At 40.7% G+C, this 17,827-nt stretch overlaps 1 protein-coding gene across 1 annotated transcript in view; it reads left to right on the top strand.

Moving 5' to 3' along the window:
- The window catches only part of plcl1 (phospholipase C like 1), an 83,286-nt gene that overhangs the window by 40,032 nt on the left and 25,427 nt on the right, over nt 1-17,827 (top strand). The window contains exons 3-5 of the mRNA XM_046403127.1: nt 15,398-15,472; nt 15,590-15,877; nt 15,975-16,265. Of these exons, the coding sequence (XP_046259083.1) occupies nt 15,398-15,472; nt 15,590-15,877; nt 15,975-16,265 (654 nt within the window). The remainder of the gene's footprint in view (nt 1-15,397; nt 15,473-15,589; nt 15,878-15,974; nt 16,266-17,827) is intronic.

Here is a 17,827-nt window from a genome sequence, read left to right as displayed (position 1 = left end):
GGAGCAGAAGTGAGGAGGTGCAACATTCGAGGATCAGAGGAGACAATCGCTCGTGCAATTCAGAACGATTAAAGAGAAATGGAAGGAAGGGAAATGGAGCAACACTGACGGACAGACAGAAAGACAAACCAGACACATGGAGAGGTGAAACTGGAAAATTGTCTTGACATGAAGGGGAAGGTGGTGTCCTGTCTGTCTGGGTGGGTTGCTGTGGTATCACAGTAGTTGAATTAATATGCAGTGTGTTGCAGAAGGCAGTGGGTTTCACTGGCTGTTAGACAGACATCCATTTGTGTTGGCACAGGCTCCTCGTGGATGGTAGAGGAAACAATGGAGGCATATTAAGCCCCTTTCAGGCGTGCGCCTCTTCATGTAAGGGTGATTGCATGATTCAACGTGTTATTCTTATGTCTGAATTAAGTTGTGATTCTTCTCATACAGATCAGTTTATAAAAAAACTACTATTTGTCACCTTGCAGTGCAGACTGTACAGAAGAGAAATCGCATAATCGCAGTCATAATTTGTCCGACATTACTACAGTGGTTGAATGATTGATGAAGAAGATGTAGACAGTGTGGTGCCTGTTCTGTTTTCTGTCACAGAACCAAGACAACGTGAAGACTACAGTTTTAGACACAGCATGTTAAATACTGAGGGAGTTTATAAAGGAGTCTCAGCAGGTTGTCAAATACTGACACTTTGGTTTGGTGGCTGGCCTGACCCACTAGCCCAGAGCGTCAGTATCTGATCACCTGGGAATGAAACTGAACAATCAGCTATGACAAATTATGCCTTTCAACGGATTCATCAGTTCATGTTCTCACATTTTGTGATCCAGTTCCCATAGGGCTAACGTTAGACTACGTTAAAGCAACACAGTTCTTAATCTGAGCACATTATAGCCATTACTGTGCACTCAACACGTTCCTTATTCTCAAACCAAACCTCTGTCACAGCTGACTCTAACCCTTACCGTCACTTTACCAGACAGATGAGTGTTCTGTATTTCATGTCTGAAAACACCTCCTGTTCTGATGCACTAATTTCAGGCATCCTAAACATATTTTTCAGCCAGATGCATTGTTTTTTAGTTGTGGGTGAGTATGTGAGAACTTGTTTGTCTGCGTGTTGGGAATCAGGCCAAGTAATGCAGAGAGCCTTGTTAAAATCCATCAGCAGCTCTCTTCATTATATGAGGGCAGACGGGCAAAGCACCAGAGAGCGGTCAGAGTGTGTGGGCGCGTGGGCGTGTGTGTGTGTGTGTGTGTGTGTGTGGGCGTGCATGCGTGTGTGTGTGAGTAAGCCTGTTTTGCAAAGGGCTGTGATTGAAATGTCCCCATCAACAATCTTAACAATCATCTGCAGAGCATGAGGCCAAGGCTTCATCACACAACACAACATTCAGGACACACAAGAGCCCAGATTACTGGGAGGAACCAGGTTTGTCCTGGAAATCAGAGAATTTCTGCTTAGTTTAATATGGAACCCCACAATGTTCAGTATAAGATCCACAAAGACATGATGAAACAACTTGTCATAAATTTATGAAATGTAATCCAAGAGCAACAAGCTGTGAAATAATAGAAGAAGTCAGTAAAACTGGACACATTATGATGGAGTGTTGTTTTGTCGTTAATTTCTGTAATAACTGAATTTCACTGGATATCAGTTTTATTTCATTCTGGCATTCTCCCTGACAACACATTTCAGTTTTTACAATGCCACAACAGATTGTCTCCCTATCTTCCCTATCTAATTTCTATTTATTACAAATTAGATCTGGAGGATGGAAGTTTGTTCTTGGAGTTTTCAGCTGTGAGTCCACGTTAAGAATCAATCGCACTCCTCACTAATGCAGTTTTGTTCTTCAGGTTTATTTGTCACACACACAATCATACACAGTACGATGTGCAGTGAAATTCTTTTTGTCCCTGCTACCAAAAAATAGGTAAGTAAAAATTAAATATTGTGAAATAGAAAGCTTATAGAAATAATAAAATTAAAATTCAGCTGAAAATAGAAAAAGAAGAACCGGTTCGGCCGTTTTCATGTTATTAAGGTGTTTCATTGGGTATGCTAGAGCGGGCTTAAATTGTTTTCACATTAAAACAGTGTTTTAAAATATACACACCTTAACGTAGATGTCTTCTGTATCTCATGGCAGAGATCTGTTTAAAATCTACTTATCTTTCTGTCTCACAACTTGGATTTTATTTCAGAGGCTCGGCCATCATTTCTGTCAGTTGCAGGATGATTGGGAGATCATTGACTGTTTATGTTTTGTGTTTTAAGATCGATGATTAGCTCCGTGCTGAAGGGTGTTCCTTCAAGATGCTTTACTGTGATGTAGAACACTTGAGAGTTGTTCACAGTGCTTTACGGCTTTGACTGACGTCCGCAAGAGAGAACCGCTTGTCAATAACGACTCATTGTAAGTTATGCTGTCTAATGTTACGTGACAAACTGCAACACTTCACAAGTCTGAAGCCTCGTTTTGTTCTACTTCAATAATACAAATCCTGCTGATACAAACGCAATGTGGAAAACTCACTGACTTGCAAGGTTCCCGTATGCACTTGGATAAAGATTTTAGTTAAGTTGACCGTATTGATTGCAGCGGTTCATCCATACTGTGCAGGAAGTGACAAGCAGTACCCCACACAGAGGACCTGTAGGAATCAGAGTTCTAAATCCCTTTAATGGATGACTCAACCGAATACAGCATTCACTGAAATACTGCACTCACACTCCCACCCACAGACTTGTACACAGACACTTCCAGGCACAGATATCAATTAATCATCTCGTTGTGCGCGATTGTTTCTAAGTGTCAATCAGGTTTTTATCCTTTTAGACTCTTTCTGCTCCTTCACACTGACGTTTCTTCCTCAGCACATTGTCCATCTCGTCTTTCAGTGAACTTTGTAAGTGCACAGTGTCTGTGTGCAACACACACACACACACACACACACACACACACACGGACTCAGGGCAAAAAAAGACCACAACATCACTCACCTTTTAACGTGACGTTTTTAGTTTTCTACAGAATGAGTGATCAGTGAAATGAGTGAAACATTGGCTAATTCATGATTTGAAATTGTTTTTTCAAACCTTGAAAAGGGGAATTTTTAGATTTATCCAAAGTATTTTGGGAGAGTCTTTTTAAAAAAACACTATTTTTGAATGTGAAAAATACTGGTGGTAGTGTGAGGCCAGAATCAGGAGAAAGTAATAATGTTTGGTTGTGGTCTGAAGAATCTTTAGTTTGCTGCATTGTCAGCTCATGCAGTAAGTGAGGATGGTGGTCAAGCACCTCGGTCTGCTGAGGCGGTATGATATATAGTGCCTGCCAGAAACCTGTGAGTTCTGGCCCACACTGGTCACCTTTCAAGCTGAGTCCAGCATTGGTGAACTTAAAGGACATGGACAGGTTCACCACTTTGTGAAACACACAACTGTATGAAGGATATTACAACATGGTCTCAGGAGCACTTTGTAAAACTGTGGTCAGGAAAGACAATTTGTCTGGAAGTGACTGAAATTGCCTTTTCCAACAATACCATTCACTGTGTGAGATATCTTATCATTGCTTGAGATTATTTCTTTATCTGAAGTTTCTGAAATTAGATCCAAAATATTCAGACCCCTTACATAAGACAAAAAAAACAACAGAATATTAAAAATACTCGTAAATAGAAAAGTGCCCCATTAATGACATTACTAACTCCTGTGCTATGACAAAGTTGAATTGAAGCCCTGTGTGACGAATATCTCTTCTACTCTGTGGGACCCCAGAACTGACAAAAGGTAGAAGTCGAACAGACAAGCATATACATCAGTAAATAATATTGTTAGTTAATTTGAATGAGTTCAAATTAGAAATGTCTGCCATTCTGCCTCTGTTTGAGTTTGTGTGTGTGTGTGTGTGTGTTTTTCATATTTGTGGACTGTTGTGCTGACCGTGATACACAGCGGCCCATCCTTTACTGTGGATTAGTGGCTGTAAGTCTGTGAATGCAGGCGGGAGCGCAATAATCTATTGTGGTAATCTTCTGCCAATGTGCTGAGGGATCATTGGCCAGATCATGGGATCAGATTGGGTCTGGATTTATGCAACTGCCAGGTGCTGGTCTGGTATGTTCAGCAGTCTCTGTGTGTGAGCATTATGCACAAGGTTACCAAGTTGATTAAACAAGTTTGTCAATGGATGGAAACATTGAGGCTGGCTGCAGCCACAGTATAGGGATTGATGAATGACTGGGTGTGTGCAGTGTGACTTTGTGAGTTTTATCACAGCTGGAAATGGATTTTTACTTCAGTGGCCCATTGCCTCTTTCACTTCACTGAGGTGTCACCATGCAGGAGAGGGTGATGTTCAACTATGGGTGTTCCTATCAGGAGTTTTGGGGCTGATCAGTAATCCTCAGTTGCTGGAAGCAGTATTGGCCAATGGTGATCAATTTGGTGTTTCTTTACTTCTTTACTTACTTCATTACAATTTTTAGTTGTTATTCATTCACGTTTAAAATGCTGAGGAAATAAATAATTCGATTTGTTTCGTTTAACTCAAAGAAATAGGCTTAAAACAAAAAGAAAGGTTATCTGTGAACCGTAAAAACAGAATGAAGGAAAGATAATAGGACCAAAATTTAGTAAGACAGAATAAGTTAAAAATTCTCTCCACCACTTGGTCACTGTGATTGGTCAAATGTACACTGATGTAAACTGTCTGTTATTCCGGACTCAGAGTACTTTTACCTCTAAACAGCACCCAGCTGCAGTACATGTATTTGCTGTATTAACTCCTGTATTAACAGTTTGCAGCTTAAAAAGCTGTTTACCAATTAATGTTCCTCGAACAGAAACTGTCAGTCCTGCTCAGTGACAAATATATAAAGCTGGATAATGCATCTCCACTTCCTTCTGCTGTACAAAATATCCCAGTTCCCCTCTGTGGGACTAATAAAGGCCTATCTTATCTTAAGATACGAGCGCTACTGTCTTGCGCTGATGACATCATTTGGAGCCAGAGTCTGTGCAGTAGTTGTGGAGCTGTGGTATCAGGTTTCTGCCCATACAGTACTTCAGCTCTCAGCTGTCAATCATGACCTTTCACTCCCTCTTTATAGCATTACTAAGTAACTAATCAACTAATTAAAACCAAATTTATCAGAAACATGAACGTTTGCACTAACATCAGCACAGTAAGAGATACCTAAAATGATAGAAACCATCTTTGAGCAAAATTTCTTTGTTTTTAACTTGGCCCGTGACTCATGTGGTAGCATGTATTGGGGGGCAGCTAGCCATCAGGGGCGATCCAGGTGTCTGGGCTGCACACATGAGGAGCTCTCATGTATTTCATCTTTATGTGCATTTTCCTGATGTACTAAAACTTAATGTGATTATGATTTTTCCATAAAAGGTTCATTCCTTAAGAGTAATACTACACTACACTACATCCACTTTTTTAATATAGTAAATTACATGTATGGTTGCTTTTTTATATAGTTATAGTTATTATATAGTAAAAGGTTCATTCCTTAAGAGTAATACTACACTACACTACATCCACTTTTTTAATATAGTAAATTACATGTATGGTTGCTTTTTTATATAGTTATAGTTATTATATAGTCAGTTGATCCTGGGCTTTATTACAACTCCAGCCCTGCAAAGCTACTTTCATATTTTTTGGAGAAAATGCAGTAATTCTGTCCTCTAAATGCTAAGAAAAACAAAAATAAAAAATCTGTGAAAAATCTGTGTTGTATCTATGGGGGAGTGATGTGGTGGTGTGTGTCAAGGTTGGAATGCATTTTTGAATTTTTGATGGGAATGTGTTCAGACTAACAAATGGTGTTAAATTGCTTTTCAAACTTGGAAATCATTCACTCAGAAAGCCCATAAACAGGTAAATATAAATCCAGACATTCTGTTTAAAAAAATATTCAGTGTATTTTATGGCAACAAAAAGGGTAAAAAAATAAAAATAAGAACCACAGCAGTGATTACCTGGGAGTGAAAAAGCTGAAAAATTGTTGCCTTTTCCCATTCACAACACAAACATGTATTGTGTTGTGAATGGGACAACACAACACAAACATGTATTGATTTCCAATTCCAATACTCACACAAGTCCCACAACACAGACAGAGAAAAAAGGCAGTGAGGTCAGATATTCCAATAAAAGCTGTTTGTCTTTGTTCACATTACTGTCCCACAAAATGTCTTTTTTAAGTTGGTCACCAAGAGGCTAGACAGACAAGCTTAGAGAAAGCAGGTCAGCGGGTATTTACGTGGACAGAGCTGGGCGGGGGAGGCCATGAATGTCGGTGATGCTCTCTGATGGCGTGGGCATTTGGGAACATTGGTCGTTGTTGCGGTCATTATTAATCCATGCATGCGTGTTGTGTATGTAAATGTTTCCACTGTCACTTTGACATGCATGACACACGGTGCCATCCAGGAAACTACGACCACGTCCTCATAAAGCTTTTAATGCAGCGCTCTGTTTGGCCTAAAAGGGAATCTATCAGTCGTAATCCGCAGGCTGCTTTCAGCTCCATCTCCCTCTCTTCGGCTTGCTTTACCTCTATGCTCTCTTTAGCTCAGATGTAACCATTTCCTCCATCACTGAGTTGCTGCCAGGGGAAAAAATCTCAGCACAGATGGAGAGATGCTGAAGAGGAATGTGACCAAAAGCTGGAGGGAAAAGAGAGGAGATGCAAGAAATGTCAGACAGGAATGGGTTAAAAACGACAGGATGTCCTTTTCCGCGTGGGGATGGAAAAATACCACACAAATGGAACTGCCACAAATTAGGAATTTAGTCCATTGAAAGAAATTTGTTGGCTGCTATTTTGATTATCAATTAATCATCTGAGCCATCTCAAACACTTGCTAGTTTCAGCTTCTTAAATGTCAGTAAATGAAATGCCTTTGGGTTGTGGATTATCGGTTAGACAAAATGAGCGATGTGAAGGTGTCATTTTGGGCTCAGGTGTGTGGTAAGCATTTTCTCATATTGTTTTTGACATTTTATAAACTAAATGATTAATCGATTAATCATGAAAATAATTGACAGGTTCATCTATAATGAAAAATAAGTGGTATTGTCAGCCCCACACAGTTAAAACAATATAGTGCAAAGGAGCAAATTGAATGAAAGAATTAGATGAAAGATTGGAGATGAAAAGAGGACTGAGATGCAACAAGTGGAGACACAGTGAGCAGAGAGGAGAAAGCAGCTGAAGTAGAATTAATAGATTCAGAACAATGGTTCATTGTTTTGAACAGGCCTGGGCAGCAGATGAAGTGTTTACAGCAGCTGGCTCTTCACTTAGTGTCAACCATTCAGCATGTCACAAAGCGCACACAAAGTGTGTGTGTGGTTAAAGGAGGGACATATGAGTCTGCTACCTAGAAAATGCCATAAACAAGAAAACGGTTACAGGCAGCAACCCTAGAGTCCAAAAGCAGCAGCAGTAAGAGGAGCTGTGAAACTGAAGGAGTGGTAGTTGGAACAACATATCTCCAGACTCAGCTGTGGCTTGACACAATGCAGATGTGAGATGCTTTGAAAAGGTTGACTTTTAGAAAGACTCGAGAGAAGGCAGAGTGCTGGAAAAACAACCGGACATTTAAGGGGAGAAAGACTGTTTTCTGTAATGGGAAAAAAAAGGATTGAGAACACAGATGAATAACATTATCGTATATGATATGACTGTAGACATAAAGCAAAGCAGATTTATTTTTTCAAAAAAAAAACAACATTTGTTTTTTGGGCTTTTTGCCTTTTATTCATATAAAACAGCTGAAGATATGACAGGAAATGGGCACAGAGAGAGGAGATGACACAGGAACACAGCAATTGAGCCACAGGCATTGTTTGAACCTGTGCCCATTGCAGAGGATAGACAGCCTCAGTACATGGGCTGCACTCTACCAACAGAGCTACAGGGGCACCCAGCAAAGTGGATTTTATGTCATGCCTGGTGGTTTTCTGTCATGCCTGGTGTTTTTGTTATGCTTTGTCTTTTGATTTCTGTCCATGTGTCATGTTCCATGTTGTCTTGTGCTTCCATGTATTATGTTCAAGGTTTTTGTCATGTCCTGTTTTATTTTGAAAGTGTCTCTTCCCCTGTGTGCCCTGTTTTCATGTAGCTTTGCTTTTAGTTTTCCTGATTGCTTTCTCCCTCCTGATGTGTGTCACCTGTGTCTCGTTGTCATGTCTATTTAGTCCTTGTCCTCCCAGTCACTGTTGTCAGAGCGTCTGTGTTTTTCCCCCATGCCATGATCGGATCGTGTTGTTGTTTTTGCCTTGCCTTGCCTTGCTTTGCCATGCCATGCCATGCCATACCTTGTATTTTTGTAGATTTTCTGCCACGGTAAGAGTGAGCCTTTTGTTGGTTTTTGTTCTAATTAATTAAAAGACATTTGTTTTTGGGATCTGCCTGCCTGCCTGCCTGCTCTTTTTGACTCTCTGCATCGGGGTTCAGCTAATTTCTGCGTCGACGACGCCGACGAATCGTGACATTTTATCCATATTTTCCTTCATTCCCTCCGACCTTACGTATACTCTCTCTTGGTGGCCTAGCATATGAGAATGAACTGATCAGCTTTAATTAAGGCCTAATTACCGATAAATATTTCAGGCTTGACATGAAGCATCTGGAAAGGCTTTCCACAAGATTTTGGAGAGTTTCTGTGGGTGTTTTTGCCCATTCATGCAGTAGAGCATTTGTGAGGTCAGGCCCTAATGTTGGACCAAAAGGCCTGGCTTGCAGTCTCCATTCCAGTTCCCAAAAGTGTTTGATGGGGTTGAAGTCAGGGCCCTGTGTGGGCCAGTCAAGTCCTAGCCCAACCCCTGAAAAACAGCCACATGCCATTATCTCTCCTCCACCAAGCTTTATAGTTGGCACAGTGCAATCAGGCAGGTAACGCTCTCCTGGCATCTGCCCAGACTTGCACATTAGACTGCTGAAGACAGAAGTGTGATTTGTCACTCCACATAACACATTTACACTGCTCCAGAGTCCAGTGGCTGTGTGCTTTACACGACTCCATCTAACGTTTGGCATTGTACTTGGTGATGTGGGGCTCGCTTGAGGCTGCTCAGCCATGGAAACCCATTCTATGAAGCTCCTGCTGCACAATTTTTGTACCAATATTAATGGTAGTGGAAGTTTGGAAGAGTGTTTATGTACCATGCACCTCAGGACACTGTGACCCCACTCACTTCACGTGGTCGTCCACTTTGTGGCTGAGTTGCTGCTGTTCCAAAACACTTTCATTTTCCAACAATACCATTTACAGTTTACAACGGAATATCTAGCAGGGATGAAATTGCACAAACTGACTTATTGCAAAGGTGGCATCCTATCACAGTACCACTCTTGAATTCAATGAGCTCTTCAGAACGACCCATCGTTTTCACAAATGTTTGTAAGTGCATATCTATGTGCTTGATTTTACACACCTGTGGCAGTGGGTCTGATTTAAACAGTTGAATTCAATTATTAAAAGGTGTGTTCCAATGCTTTTGTCCATATAGTGTATGCCGGGGGGGGCCCCGGGTTCAATCCTCAGCATCTCCACTCCCTTTCCCTCCAATGACAAAATATGTCACTTTCATCTTAAAAAAAAAAAAATAAAAAAAAAAATAAAAAGGGGCAGTCGTGGATCAGCGGTTAGGGTGTCGGACCCGTAACCGGTGGATCGCTGGTTCGATTCCCCGTACCGGTGTCCATGGCTGAGGTACCCTTGAGCCTAACCCCCACTGCTCCCCGGGCGCTGCACGTGGTCGCCCACTGCCCCGGGTTTGCTGTGTGTGTGTGCACGTCACTTGGGTGGGTTAAATGCAGAGCACGAATTTTGTTGGAGTGAGTTCCCTCCAATGACAAAATATGTCACTTTCACTTTCGTATACATCTGAACACCTATTTGTGACTGTTGAACATAAGGATGCTGTGACTGATCATACTCCAATAGCTATCGGCCAATATTCCTTGTAAATACATAGATCAGTTGGCTCTGTAAAGTGGGTGGCACTGTGAGGGAGGAGTTTGCATGTTCCTCTTGTGTCTGTGTGGGTTTTCTCTGGGTACTCCGGCTTCCTCCCACACCCCAAAACAAGCACATTAGGTTAACTGGGTACTCTACATTGTGCGTGTGTGCATATGTGGTTGTCTGTCTTTGTGTGCCAGCCCTGTGATTGGTGGCGACCAGTCCAGGGTGTACCCCACCTCTCCTCTTTTGTCAGCTGGGATAGGCTCCAGCTCCCCTGTGACCTTGATGAATAAAGCAGTATAGAAAATGGATGGAAGGATGGATGGATGGGCTCTGTAAAGGCTGCTCAGATAAACATATGAGACAGTTTCTCTGTGCGCCACTAAAATGCCACGGCAGATTGCAAAGCAAACAGTGTGCCGACATCCCCAACAGAACTTAGCAAATAAGAAACTGAACCCAGCGCTGAAAACATTGGAGAGCATCTTCTCATGCTCTTACTTTATATATATGAAGACAGTGAAATGTTCCCATGGTACCAGTCTATCTATCCCCTCAGTCATAAACAGGACCTGGCAGGACCTTGCAAATATATTGTGCCGTTAAACCAAGAGGACAAATGTGTATTGAAACCAGCAGGAGAAAACTCCAGAGCTAACTCCAGAGTGATGATGCCTTGACCTTTATGACAGACACTTGAAAATGCTCTTGCGCAATAACTGTCACATGATGTTTAGGTTTTTGTTAGCAAGCTGCTCTGTGTCTTTGACTAGTATTTTTGTTTATAATGTTAGACATGCAAAACATTCTCGTTAGCCTTGTTTTACTTTGTGCTTGGTGCTAATTACCTGATGTTACTGTGCTAGCATGCTAAATTGAAATGGCGAACAATTAAAATCGCTATGTTAACATTGTCATTATGAGAATGTTAGCATGCAAGTGTTAATGTTTCCTAAATACTTCCTCTGTTCATCTTGTTTTTCTATCACATCTTAGCAGATTTCTGCTCTGTCAGCATTCAGCAAAACTCCTGAGAGACTGTCCTCCTGAGAGACTGTCCTCCTGAGAGACTGTCCTCCTGAGAGATTGTCTTCTCAGGAAGGTCAGAGAGGATGGACTTGTCAACAAAACATTACACTTCAACACATCAAACTGCTGTTTGTTTCCTGTTTCCAAGTGACAGTCAACATTTTTCTTTTTTTTTTTAAAAGCATGACCATGATCTTTTGTGATGAATCGTGAAGTATTTATCGCCATGACAACCCAGGTCCACAAACCTTAACAAACTGTAATAGAGTTGTTATTTTGGTCCCTTTCCCTGAACGTATATCTTAACCATAGTCATGTCACATTACAAAAATGTTTTGTGAAATAAATCAGTTTTGTATTTGGAAGTCATACACAATGATGCTGTCCTTCTGATAGGGCCATCAGAAATTGAGTCATGTATTATTACAGAAAACCTGGAGAAACAGTGTATTTCTTTTGGGGGACTTGTTGGTGTCAGAGAGGTACAAGTAGTTCCATATTTTCAACTTTAACTTCCACATGGACACAAGTAAATTCTCTTAGAGAGAAATCTTTTTCACTACTTGTCTGTATCCATAGCTTGTATCTCCTGAGGCTCCAGACCTACCAGAGCCTCTGGGGCTCTCTCAGGTCCCCAGCCTGTTCTGCAAAGTCACACCTACAACCAGATACTGCTTCCCCTCTGGCCTGATCTGTCACAACCTCACAGTGAGGAAGCAGAGCTGAGGTCTGCAGGGGCTCAAATTCAACCCCCTTGCATGTTCACGGGAATTTGTGACATCATTAAAAGCCTGAAAGTGTGTGTGCAGTTGAAATACTGTAATCTTTTCTTGCTGGGGATTTTAAAAAGACAATTTAATAGTCATAATAATAATAGTCAGTGTATAAGAAGTAACGCTATCAGATTTAGATTCAGGTGCAGGACTGGAGTGGACCTTGTTTATTCATATTCTATTGACAATAGATAAGTTGGGAATGATAGGAGGTAGCAGGCTGCCACAGCTGGTTAAACTATGAATCACTGCAAACATTTGCAGGTCATATAAAAATTGATTGAATGTTCAGTATATAGCCACATATTGTTGGTCTTGAAGCGAGTGGCAGTAAACAGACCCACTGAGAGTCTGTACACCTGGTTTTCTAACCCAAGCTCAGGTTGCCCTCAATGCCGTCATGACGATCTTGATGATGATGTCAGCTTACTGCTATGTCTGTATGTCTTTTACAGCTCTTCACATAAGATCAAATCACATGAACACAGACACACAATGTTCAGTTTTAGACACATTGAGATATTTCCCCAAAGCATACAGTGTGTCACTCGTATAGGAAATGCATGTGTACAGCATGAGATTAAGGTGGCAGAAAAAGTGTTTTTCCTTCATTCGAAAATGATGTCATGGTGACATGTTTTTGCTCTTCAGCACAACAAAGTGTTCTGGGTATTAGCACACAAAGCTGAAAAAACACAGATGTTAAAAAATCTGGACACATTTTCATCACATATCAGCTCAATCTGTCTGTCTGCGATTGGTAGTGGAGATTTAGTACGCGCAGATCCTCTTTGTACGTCAGGGGACATGGATGAAACCTGTTACTACAGTGCAGTGGGAGAGGAATGGAGTAGAAGAGATCAGAATAGAAAGTGTAAATGATTACTGTGAATTTTGTGCTTGGATTCCTGGAGATCGTAGGCTCGATTTATCAGATCAAATATTTGCTTAAACATTGTTTTATCAGATTGATACTTCACGATTTTCTTAATTTCTTGAGAGTTGGATATGACCTTGATTTTAGGATTGATGACATGTTTCAAATGTCCACTAGAGAAAATGTGCTGTGGTTCTAGCTTTTAACAGTTATATGGATCTCATATTAGATATTCTGTTTGCAGTGATGTCAGAAAAAGAAAGGCAGCAAATTTTGTCGTGAAATATTTCCTTATTTGTTGTGCTTCATTTTCAAATTTTGTCCGCAACAGATTTTGTCATGTAATGTGCAAGCACATTTAGCAGTAAAGAAAAGGGAACCATCAATGTAATTTACTACATATTAAGTTTTAAGGAAGTCAGAAGTAAAAAAATAAAAAAAATAAAAAACCCCCACAATTTTAATAATATTCCATGGTCAAGGACATTTAACTCTGTATCTATTTTATATATTTAAGGGAAACAACCTTTACTGCAAATACACTTTATTATGTCTATCAGTACTGTAGATCTGTGCAATGCAAACACTGCTGGCTGGACTGTAAGGACAGGACTGCACACACGAATAGGGCCAGTTCTTTGCGTTTTGTAAAGCTATTATCAGGGATTTCGTAAAAATCACATGCTGCAGCACTAACGAGAGTTAACGCGGACATTTGCTCACCAAGCATAGATGGAGCTGCCAATCAGTCTGTCACTAGCTGGAGATAGCCTGAGGCAGGATGGAGAGATCTTAGTTACGCGGTTACGAGAGGTATGTGCACTGTAAGAAATGTCCACTTTCTGCCAAAAACGTTAATGGTCTTCTATTCAAACAACTGAAAATAGGTGGGACGGTTGGATGGACAAACCTTTAAACTGTGATGCTGTCAACAAAATCTACTGGCACCAGTCACAGTAGTTTTGTGATTCCGACCTGATTTAATCACTTCTTCCTTGACCCTTGCTGCATCCTTCCACCAAGTTTAATGAAAATTGTTACAATCTTCCTCTGTCATCTTTTGTACAAAGGAAATACCTTGAGATTTTCATTATCTTCCGTCACATAGTGTACTCTCCATACTTTATCTTCTATTTGACATGCTTAAGCTTAATTGTATTCCCAGGGTATATATGAGGCCATTTCATGTCATAAGCAGCACTGCACATGCAAAGGCCTAGAGTGATTTCCTGCTTACATTCCAGCCGTAGCACAACTCTCAAAGCTCTCACGTAATGCCTAAAACAAAAGAATTATGTGAAGCCACAAAGGCAACCATCTTGGCACTGCTGGAAATTTGCATGAGTGAGAGACGGGTAGCCAAAAAACTGAAGATCTCTAAGACAGCCATTCATTACACCAAGAAAAAGCAAGCCAAACATGGTACTATCAAATTGCTAGCTGGTTGAGGCAGGAAACCTGTGTCAGGAGTCATTGTCAGACCTCCAGGGACCTTAAAAATGAGCGAGAAATGTGACTTGTTCAGCAAGGACAGTTCGAAACCAACTTCTTGAAGCAGGTCTGAAGTCACACAGAGCACGGAAGAAGCTCTTCACCAACGAAAGGCGGAGGAAAGCCTGGTTACTCTTTGCTAGGGATCACAAGGATTGGACTGTTGATGATTGTGCTAAGGTGCTTTTCAGTGATGAATCCAATTTTGAGTTGATGCCCACTTGAGACAACTTACTGGTTAGAAGGAAACCTGGAGAAGCCTACAAACCGAACTGTCTTGCACCTACAATAAAACATGAGGGTGGATTGGTGATGATCTTGGGTTGTTTCAGTATGGGGGGAACAGGGCAAATGCAGTTGTGTGAAGGGCGAATGAACCAGGTCATGTACAGGGCTACTCTTGAAAACAGTCTTCTTCCATCAGTTGAAGACAATGCCCCTTATCATATGGCAAGGTCAGTTAAAGCCTTGATGGACAACCAGAACGTTCGAACCATGCCTTGGCCTGCTCAATCACCAGATCTAAATTCATTTGAAAATCTGTGGAACTGCTGGTGGAGAGTATGCCAAGATGCATGGCTGCAATCATCAAAAACAATGGTTATGCAATCAAGTTCTATCTCCTGTGTGTACCGTGTGACTAACAGACAGAAAAGAAAACATGGAATGCCTAAAAGCACTGTTTTTGGCAGTACAATGCCATAGCTATTGATGTAAGAACTTAAGTGATTTTTGTTATTATCAAGAAAACCATGGAAAATGGCTAGATAACAGCTCTTAAACTCTTTTGAGCTATTATTGTTGTTATCATTATATTTGTCCAAACAAATGTATCTTTAGTTGTACCAGGCATTAAAACGAACAAACAAGGGGGGGTCTAATAATTTTTTCCATGTCTGTATGTCCAATCAATCTTTGGTCTAAAACTATATGAGCATTTATCAAAATTATTCATGGCCACAGGATTCATGTGTGACTACACCACTTTTAAAGATAGATGAATATTTTGCTTCCAGAAACAACAAATGCTCTTTTGAAGATTTTTAGCCTACAATTACTAGAGAACAGTAACTTTTAATAACACTACCTACAGAGAGGTTGTGTTGAGGTTAAGCTGTTCCATGAGACTGATTGTACGGCTATTCCTCTTAACATGTAGAAATCCATCTTCTCATTTTGATCTCTTGGCCATCTGTCTTTGTCTTTTTCCAGGATCCCTCAGTACAGAAGGTTGGTGGAGGCAGGAAGAAGACTGTGTCCTTCAGTAGCATGCCTTCTGAGAAGAAGGTGGGTTAGTAGTATGGAATTACATGATAAAAATAGTTTAATAGGGTTAGGGTTAGTTTAATAGTTAGTTGTACTGGGGCATAGATCAAAAAATTAAAGTTGATTTTTTTGTCCTAGGTGAGCAGTGCAGCAGACTGCTTGGCGTTCATGCAGGGTGGGTGTGAGCTGAAGAAGATTCGGCCCAATTCCAGGGTTTACTGTCGTTTCTACACCCTGGAACCTGACCTCAGCTGCTTGCGCTGGGAGCCATCTAAGAAGGATGGGGACCGGGCTCGGCTGGATGTGTCCAGCATCCGAGAGGTTCGCACTGGGAAGAGTACTGAGACTTTCCTTCATAACGGTCCTCTCTCCGAACACCTGGCTGAGGAAGCGGCCTTCTCCATCATACATGGGGATGACTACCAGGTAACATATTAATGTTGAGTCATTTTTCTTATTTATTATAGTCGTACAACCTGTGTTCCCATCCACTCAGTAATTTGTTATCTATCCCTCCCTACAGTCTCTGGACTTGGTTGCATTCTCAGCAGATGTGGCCAACATCTGGGTGACAGGCCTTCGCTACCTGTTGGCCCACCCCTCAATCATTGGGGGGGCTGGGGGAGGTGGTGGAGGAGGAGGACTGGGTGAAGGTGGGGGTGTGGCAGTAGAAGGCAGCCTCGGGGGAAAGATGAGGAGTGAGTGGCTGGCAACGGAGTTTTCCCAGGTGGATGAAGATGGCTATGGCATCGTGTCAGAAGATGTGGCAGTTGCCACCATCTGTAAATTGTGCCCAGGTATCAAGGAAGCTAAGGTGAGAGGGAGGGCCTGGTCTTCTGAATATATAGAGAATAATTTAAAAATATACATCTTCATGCCATAAATGCTGCACATGGGCAAAGTTATACTGATAACTGTGGCCAAAAAGGCTCAGTTAGCTGGCTGCATTTGAGTCAGAGTCAGTATTACTTACTTTCATCAGCTGGACAGAAACACAAGTGCAAATGAATGATGATGTTCACTGACTACTGGGTGTGTAAATAAGTGCCTATTTGCTAACAAGTCCATCATATCAGCTGAAAAGGTGATGATATGTCAAGCATGTGTTCACAGCTTCTCTCTGCTGCCCCCAAGTAGTCACAAAAATCACTTACTTCAAGTTTAAAAAATACAAAGAGAGCTGCCAGAAGATCTCAGAAAATGTTAGGATTGAAATTACTCTTCTTTATGTTGAAGAGGCATTTAAAGTAAATATCATGTAAATGTAACATGGTTACTTAAAAAAGATGGCATCCAGATAAAACAATATGACATCGGTGAATTTGCACGTTGTAATAATGCATATGTCCTGTCACAATGACCATGTATCATGTTTAAGGCCAGTTATTTCTTGTTTAAACTAATTTCCTAGGAGAATGCATAGGTTTTAAAAGGGCCATATCAGTTCGACCAAATTTTCACTTTGATATTATGTTGCACCCCAAACTCGAGATTCCTGCTGTACGCTGATAACTGGATTACAGTAAACTAGTGATCAGAACAGCTAATACTTATTCTTATATACTAGTAATACTTAAATAGAAAGCAGAATGAAAATGGCAAATGAGCTGCAGTTTATGCACTATAATCCCTGAAAACATTACAATGTTCATTTGTTAAATCAGATTTTTACTAGAGTTTGTGGATTGTTGTTTCAAACATATTTTTCTCCAGTGAACATAAAATGTTTGATTTTTTTTATTTGCAATAAAGCTGAAAATAATGATCTCCACTAACATTTAAGGCACTGTTTCCAGGTTTTCTTGTGTAATAAATAAAAAACTGAGTGCAGAGCAAGACTGCTCATACTCAGCTTGCCACACAGAAAGCAATAACCAGAACTGTGTAATATTGTTTTGTTTAACAAAATATACCTGGCAATGTGTTTCAGGCCCAAAGCAAAAACAGCTGTTTTTGCAGAGAGTGAACGAAGCACACCATTGCATACTGCAATAATGACTTTGTAATCATGATGGTATGTTAAAACAGCGGGTGATAAGTCTGTTCATTTAGTCTGTTCACATTTCTAACATGCAGTTATGCATAGGTCCGTTACAAGGGTCATGTTACAAGGGCAAATTACAGGGATTGTATGTAATGAATCAATAAAAATAGTCTCTCATTTAGAAGTGTGTGGGGAGATATTACATGGATCAAAGTTATATTTGATCCATGGATAGGATAGGCCAAGTCATCAAAATTACCAAATATTACACAGATCAAAGTGTACATTTGATTTTGACTTTCTCCGATTCTTTAAATCTCCTAAGGATTGGTCAGGATTTAGTATATTTAATGTTTGTTGTTCTTCTGTGTATCCAAAAGGCCACAGCAAAG

The sequence above is a fragment of the Scatophagus argus genome, chromosome 11 (genome assembly GCF_020382885.2).
Source record: "Scatophagus argus isolate fScaArg1 chromosome 11, fScaArg1.pri, whole genome shotgun sequence".
NCBI lineage: Eukaryota > Metazoa > Chordata > Actinopteri > Scatophagidae > Scatophagus > Scatophagus argus.
The sequence above is the reverse complement of the archived record's forward strand: the minus strand, read 5'-3'. Positions and strand labels throughout refer to the sequence as shown.